Source organism: Trachurus japonicus, chromosome 7, assembly GCF_045865225.1.
Source record: "Trachurus japonicus isolate A0001 chromosome 7, Traja_1.0".
Taxonomy (NCBI): Eukaryota; Metazoa; Chordata; class Actinopteri; order Carangiformes; family Carangidae; genus Trachurus; species Trachurus japonicus.
In genome coordinates this window covers 35,840,373-35,847,872 of record NC_140913.1, presented here as the reverse complement: position 1 = coordinate 35,847,872, position 7,500 = coordinate 35,840,373, and the positions used below count along the sequence as shown (strand labels likewise).

Below are 7,500 nucleotides of genomic sequence, written 5' to 3'. Positions count from 1 at the left end.
ATATATATGCTTTATCACCACAGACCCACCAAAGATCTTTGAAATTTCCTATGGTCACATTTCCTGGTAAAGTCTGATTCTTTACAGTCAAAGTTCTATTAATTTCAGAGTCTGGATCATGAAAGGTCACTTGTGATTACTCATACCAAACTGCATCATATAGCTATCACAGTCTGATATCCCCATAAACATCCCTGGTCCATTATATGTATCATTCGAGCAAAAACAGTTTTTAGCCTTAACGGGGGTCACTTGCATCACATCAGGAACTGCTGTTGTTATCTTCTGATCAAGTAAATTCATATACGATAGATTCTTCAGCCAGGCACATTCACCTTTGAGCATAAAAAGGTGCACCGACAAAGTCATAAACACATCCCCCGATGATTCCTGTTGATATAATAACCAAGATAATGCATAGAACTGACAATTAGAAGGCAATGGCTCCGGTATTGTCTCTAAAATTGAAGGCCATGTGCCTGGTGGTGGAATTCTTACTATACATGGACCCTCAATTCTCTTAACTGATCTTACAGAATGAGTCAATTGTTGAAACCACAAATTTCTACTTGCCCATGGGTCTGGAATTTGCAATATTTCAGCATCAAATCCATATGCCCTCCACTGGGCTTCCCTCTTTTGTAGTGCCCGATATTCTTCTAATGTTCCTTCAGAATTTACCAACTCCACCTCCTGAATAGCTCCAAACAGATCTTCATCATTGTCTTCTACAATTTGTTCTCTAATTTCAGTATTTCTCTGACTACTAACCATATCAGCCTCTATATGTAACAAATGTTTCTGTGTAACATTTTCCTCCTGCTTGGACTTCAAAGTTGTTACATCTGGTTTATGTGTCGTTACTACAGATTTTCTGGATGTTGAAAATTCTGTCACTATATCAGTAGCCACAGTTATCGTTGTTGTTGTTATCTCATTTTTAAGATTCTCAACAGTAATAGAAGCAGATGATCTTCTCCTTTGGAGTTGTAACCAACCCAGATACTTTTGTCGATGTGTCAGCATTGTTAGTGGTTTTCTCCAAACCTAAAGTGGCATGTCTTGTCTGTGTAGCATTTCCCATTGCAGTAGTCGTTACAATGGACAATTTCTGATCTTCTTTTGTCACTGTTGAGGCTTCAATGGGCTTTGAGCCTATTATAACCAGAGTTACTTTGTGAGTTACATTACCCTCTATCCAACGCTCCTGGAGTGGAACAAATTCAAATTTTGGCTCCAAATAAGTGCAAGTATATTCTCCTTGATCTTCCCATGTGGCATTACGTAAAAAATAGTGAACAATCTCCCTTAATTCTCAACCACCACCTGTCATTACTCAGGACATACTTCCTTTTACTAAAAGGTACAGCATCTACTTCAGGACCTTTAAGCACTATATCCTCACCACAATTATTTTTCCATTTCACTGAATCTTTATCACCATAACTATCTTTTCGACACCAACATGGGAGCTGGATGGACCCTCCTAAAGGTACTTCAACCCTAATCGTCATACCTTTTTGGTCTGACCTTTCTCCTGACTGGCCTCTGGCTTCTTTGTCTAACTGCGCTCTCAGATTGTCCTGACGCTGTATCAGAGCTCTCTGCGATCTCTGGTACTTCATATTCCACTGGCCCTGTTGCTTCTGGAACATGTTGGAAGTCAATGTCTTCGAATCTTTTTTCTCCCTCATTGACTGGAAAATCTCCTGCAACGTCATCATCAAAATCATGGCCAAGATTATCAATCTCGTCCACATCCAGAACCATCCTCTCCGGCTCCTCTGAGCCTTCAACATCTTGATTCTGTGAGGATGGAGCTTCTTCAACTGGTGCTTTAACACAGTGAGACAAATGATACCAAGTTGGAGACCCTTTAACCTGGACCGCAGTTCCTGTACTGCGAACAACTTCAAATGGCCCTTCACGGCGTTCGTTATACCACTTTCTCCTAAACACCTTTACAAACACCTTATCTCCAGGTCGCACCGTGCTCCTTTTTTGCTCATCCAGTCTCTCCTGCACCTCCTCTTGTCTCTGCCTGTCGGACACATACATGGATATTCTTTTATGGAGAGTAGCCATATATGTTACATATGCTCGCATTTCATCTTCCAAAAGACCCAAACTTGGACCTTTTCCAGTCGCATGCAAGCAAGGTGTTGGCATCTGTCTACCTGTAACCAACTCATGAGGAGTCATATGCAAATCACGCAATTCACTGGAGCGGCATACCATTAATGCTAATGGAAGTGCTGCTATCCAATTTAGACCCGTGTGTTGACAGATTTTGACAATACGATTTTTCAAGATACCATTCATTTTTTCACAAATTCCTTGACTTTGTGGGTGGTAAACTGCTCCGAGGCGCTGTTTAATTCCTAACTTTTGCAAAATTAGCTTTACAGTTTTATCCACAAACTCCTTACCATTATCTGAAGATATTCGATCAGGAAGTCCCCACCTGCTTATGACCTCTCTGCACAGAAACTTGGCAACTGACTGAGCATCCTTTCGCTTGGTTGGACAAGCTTCTGGCCATCTGGAAAATCTGTCCACAACTACCAGCATATACCTTTTACCTCCAACTGGTTTTATCATGTCAACAAAATCCATTACCAGCTCTCGCATTGGACCTCTTGGCGTTCGAATGTAACCTGGTGGAACTGTAACACCTCTTCGAACATTGTTTTTCAGACAAATAGTGCATCTGCCTATAACACGATCAATTTGTTCTAATAGATATGGTGCCCAAAATCCATACTCTTTAATGATCTTTCTCCTAACCTCCCCCCTTGCAACATGGGCCAACCCATGTGCCTCTTGGATCATCAATCCCAACAGATCAGGAGGTGCTATTATCAGTCCTTCATGATTTCTCCAAAGACCAGTGGAATCCTGAGTGGCACCACGGTCTATCCATAACTGTTTATCTAATGCAGAAACTGCTTCCTGCATCAAGATCACATCATTAAGTGTAATTTTGTCTTCTAAATCTACTTCATGTGTGACCAAAATAATTTTGCCCAATTTGTCTGCTCCTGTTACTGCTTTGGCAGCTTCATCAGCAGCTTTGTTACCTTGAGTGACTCTTGACATGTCCTGTTTGTGTGCTGCACATTTTGCTATTGCTATTTCTTTTGGTTTAATCATAGCATGCAAAAGTTTCATAATCTGAGGGTGATGTTGGATTGGGGAACCATCAGTTTTCTTAAAACCTCGATTTTTCCACACTGATCCAAACAAATGACACACATTATGAGCATAGGCAGAGTCTGTGTAAATTGTTACACGCTTACCTTCTGCCAACAAACATGCTTCAGTTAATCCTACAAGTTCAGCAAGCTGTGCTGATGCAGGTTGTGGTACCACTTCAGCTTTCTCAATCACAAACCCTGTTCCCTGGGCTCTTACCACTGCATAACCAGCACTCAATTTATCTCCCACACGGTAACAAGATCCATCAGTCCAATATTCTAAGTCTGCCTCACGCAGTGGGAGGGCTTGCAAGTCTGATCTCAGCCTTGAGTATCTTTCTGCTTCTGCTGCACCATCTTCTGCAGTTGGCAAATTTTCAGATGGATTAACTGTGACACATCTTACTAATGTAACATCTTCCTGCTCTAAAAGCCTATGATAATCTCTAAGCCTAGGCAATGTCAATGTGTATTTACCATAGTTCAAAAGATTTCTCAAACTATGATGAGTGAGAATCGTCACTGGATATCCCATTGTTACAGAGGATGCTTTATCATACATCAAAGAAACTCCTACCATTGCTCTGTAACATAATGGCAATCCCAACTCTACTTCTGAGTAGACAGTGGAATAATAGGAAATGGGTTGAGGATTTTTCCCTGTTCCTGTTGGTTGACAAAGAACTGCACATGCATATTTACCCTCAGCTGAGGTAGACACCAGAAAATTCTTGGAGTAATCTGGAAGTGCCAGCGCTGGAGCTTCCTGTAACCATCTGCTTTACGGTGGTACTTAGCTGGCTGGCAAGGGTTGATTTTTTTGTGTACTTCACGAGAGCCTTGGCAGCGAGCAGAGTCTCTGCAACTTCGGGTGCAGCCACACCAAGCTCCGTGGGGTCCGGGGCGTGTTTAAGGACTGTGTTATAGACATGATCCTGGCAGTCCAGACGGATGTACAGCCTTAGCGCTGACTTGATGTTGGACCCCTGATCGGTGACCCACACCACTTTATTAAACACGGTTGCGTCAAATCCCATCACTGATATTAGCTGCTTCTGTAGCTGTTTCCTGATGTTTTCTCCAGTGTGGGCTTCATCAGGAGGAAAGGCCACAGTTGCCAGAACACGCATCTGCAGGTCGAACTCACTGGTCACGTAATGGCAAGTGATGGACATATAGCTAGTCTTGCGATAATCATCCGTCCAAATATCAGTCGTCATCCCCACATTTACACTTGCCATGATCTCTGAGATTTCCTGGACGAGGACTTTTTTCTTTCCACCTGCGACATCCTTTCCAACTCTGGATATGGTGGTTGGATCGGGCAGTACAGCCCTGGCGGGGAGACGGCTGTAGGTGGCGCCTACAGTGATCAGCTCCTGTGCCAGGGATATGAAGCCCTCCCTAGCTACGGTCTTGAACAGCCTGATGTCCTGGCAGCAGAATTTAACACACTGGTCCAAAACAGCAGACTTCACCTTGGCGGGAACTCGATCAGGCGTTGACAGGAGGGCGGTCAGTGGTAGCTGTCTAAACTGGCTAGGTCGACCCAAACGCCCGCATCCACCTCGTTCGATGTGCCGCACTAGCGAGGAGGTACCGGTCTTCTTGCTGTCATATTTCAAAATCATGTTACACTCCTTGCACTGAACATTGCCCGTGTATTCGTCAGTTAGACTTACGATCATTTCAAAGTGTTTCCACACACCAGCCTTTCCAGCTTCGTTTATGATTTTTTTAAGCTCTCCTTTAGCTAGTTTTTGTTTTAATTCTTCCATCTTGTCTTCCTCTGATCATCTCCAGCAGTCAGACAGTGCACCTTTACCGCTAGCTTAATTTGCGCCCAAAAATGTTTTAGATTCAAGGCACTCAAATTAAACAAACTATTTATTTATTTCTCATTTAGTTTTTTTCACGTCTGTCTTTTGTTGTAAAAAAAAAAAAGAAAGAAAGAAAGAAAGAAAATATTAATGTGTAAAAAAAAAACAAAAAAAAAAAAGTCATTAATTAAAAACCAGACCCGACCCGGCCCGTTACCCGCTCGGGCTCGGGCTACCCGCGGGCTCGGGTCGGGTAGCCATGCTCTAGTCTGCACACAGGGTGCCTCCGGTTTGAAGGCTGTCCCTCCCAAACCTATGATTGGACATTTGAGATGTCAGGCCATCATTTGTCAGGCCATCATTGTAAATAAGAACATGTTCTTAATTGATTTCGCCTGGTTAAATAAAGGTTAAAAAAAAAAAAAAAAAAATGTCATGTGATTTTGATAATGCAATATCACAGCTTGTGTGAGACCACATTTACATTAACTTTCTTTTGCTATAGGAAGACCTACACCCATTTAAGCTTAAGTGTCCCACATTAGGCGAATCCACCCTATATACGTATAGACCATAGACTGTAAAAAGAATGGCCGTAGCACCGTGACGTCCCCCATTGGTTGTGGGGAGTCGTTTTTGTGACTCCAACATGGCGGCCTGAACAGCGCCATGTTGGATTTACCGGCCGAGAACCCGCCCACTGGCCTCGGAGCAGCTGTCCACGGAGCTGCTCGGACCTGTCACTCAACGTTTCCGCGCCCTAATTGGCCAGAGTTTTAACCTAATAACAGTCAAACAGTAGAGTTAAACCCCTCAGAGTTTTAACCTAATAACGGTCAAACGGTAGAGTTAAACCCCTCAGAGTTTTAACCTAATAACGGTCAAACGGTAGAGTTAAACCCCTCAGAGTTTTAACCTAATAACGGTCAAACGGTAGAGTTAAACCCCTCAGAGTTTTAACCTAATAACGGTCAAACGGTAGAGTTAAACCCCTCAGAGTTTTAACCTAATAACGGTCAAACGGTAGAGTTAAACCCCTCAGAGTTTTAACCTAATAACGGTCAAACGGTAGAGTTAAACCCCTCAGAGTTTTAACCTAATAACGGTCAAACGGTAGAGTTAAACCCTCAGAGTTTTAACCTAATAACGGTCAAACGGTAGAGTTAAACCCCTCAGAGTTTTAACCTAATAACAGTCAAACGGTAGAGTTAAACCCCCTCAGAGTTTTAACCTAATAACAGTCAAACGGTAGAGTTAAAACCCCTCAGAGTGTGTGCGGGGGTAGAAACTATCGATTGAGACCAAAAAACGTTGTGACACCAGGCTTTGAACATGTTTATTGAGGATGTAAAGTGGGTGATTTTAACATGGGGGTCTATGGAGAATGCTGCTTTCTGACACCAGCCCCCAGAGGAAGAAGAGGGGATTGCAGTTTGTTGAACGCGGAAGTGACTTCACTTCTCAGACCCACAACTGCCCCCTTGGAGAAGAAGAGCAAGCTAATTAGCATGTTAGCTAGGATTTCTTTAGGTTATTTAGCAATAAACTCCTCAGACGTATTTGTCTTCGCTCCGTTTGTCTGAGCAGCAGGAGTTGGGCAGCAGCATCCCATAATAACAGGCAGCATTAAATCAATCTAATAAAGAAACTGTAGTAGAATATGGAGGAAATACCAGCTAAAAAGCTAAGCTAATAGCCACAGCTCACGAGCTAAGCTAATAGCCACAGCTCACGGTCGGGACACACAACAGTAGTCGACCAAACCAAACTTCAGATATTTCAACAGTTTATTGTAGAGAAACACAACCACACAGAATCACATCCTCTAATGTTCCCACAAGTGTCTGGTTTTTATTATTTTATTTTTATGTGTCTGGTTTGTTTCCATGATTCTCGGAGCGTCTGCTTCCGTCACAGCAGTAGGCTAACATGCTAACACGCTAACATGCTAACATCTGCTGACGCAACCACGTTCAGAGAGTCACCGTGTAGCGTCTGAATTCTCCTCCCGTCGTTCACTATATCATATAGATGTAGCCTAGTGGATATTGAGTGAATGAGTGGATGATTTACAACACAGACAAACTGCTGATGAGTCTGACTTCACCATAAAAACGAGATCCGAGTTGTAAAAAATGAATTGAACGGCGTCGAACTCTGAAATTAGCCTACAAGTTGGAAACTCTGGTATCATATCAGAGCTCTGACTTTTCCGACTTGACGTCACGACAACATCAAAACATGGCGTCATGCCCTCGTCTTAAACGATTAGAATTTAGAAAATGTTAAGTTATTTGTTGAGGTTTTAATGCATATTTTAGTGTATTATTGCAGTAGCCTCTATGAAATACGTTTATATTAAGCTGTGATTGTTGTATGGTGTGGAATTGTGTTCCTCGTATGTAATGGAAATAACGTTTAACGGTTATCAAGGCTGTAACATTGTAGGCTATGTGCTTCTCCTCTCATCTCAATAATTTAAT

At 42.5% G+C, this 7,500-nt stretch overlaps 1 protein-coding gene across 1 annotated transcript in view; it reads right to left on the bottom strand.

The window, feature by feature from the left end:
• Nucleotides 1-1,503: 1,503 nt before the first annotated feature.
• LOC146985252 (uncharacterized) overlaps nucleotides 1,504-7,500 on the bottom strand; it is a 27,334-nt gene continuing 21,337 nt past the window's right edge. The window contains exons 11-13 of the mRNA XM_085783252.1: nucleotides 4,026-4,843; nucleotides 1,929-2,041; nucleotides 1,504-1,835 (exon numbers count right to left, since the gene is read on the bottom strand). Coding sequence (XP_085639378.1) covers nucleotides 1,504-1,835; nucleotides 1,929-2,041; nucleotides 4,026-4,843 — 1,263 coding nt within the window. The remainder of the gene's footprint in view (nucleotides 1,836-1,928; nucleotides 2,042-4,025; nucleotides 4,844-7,500) is intronic.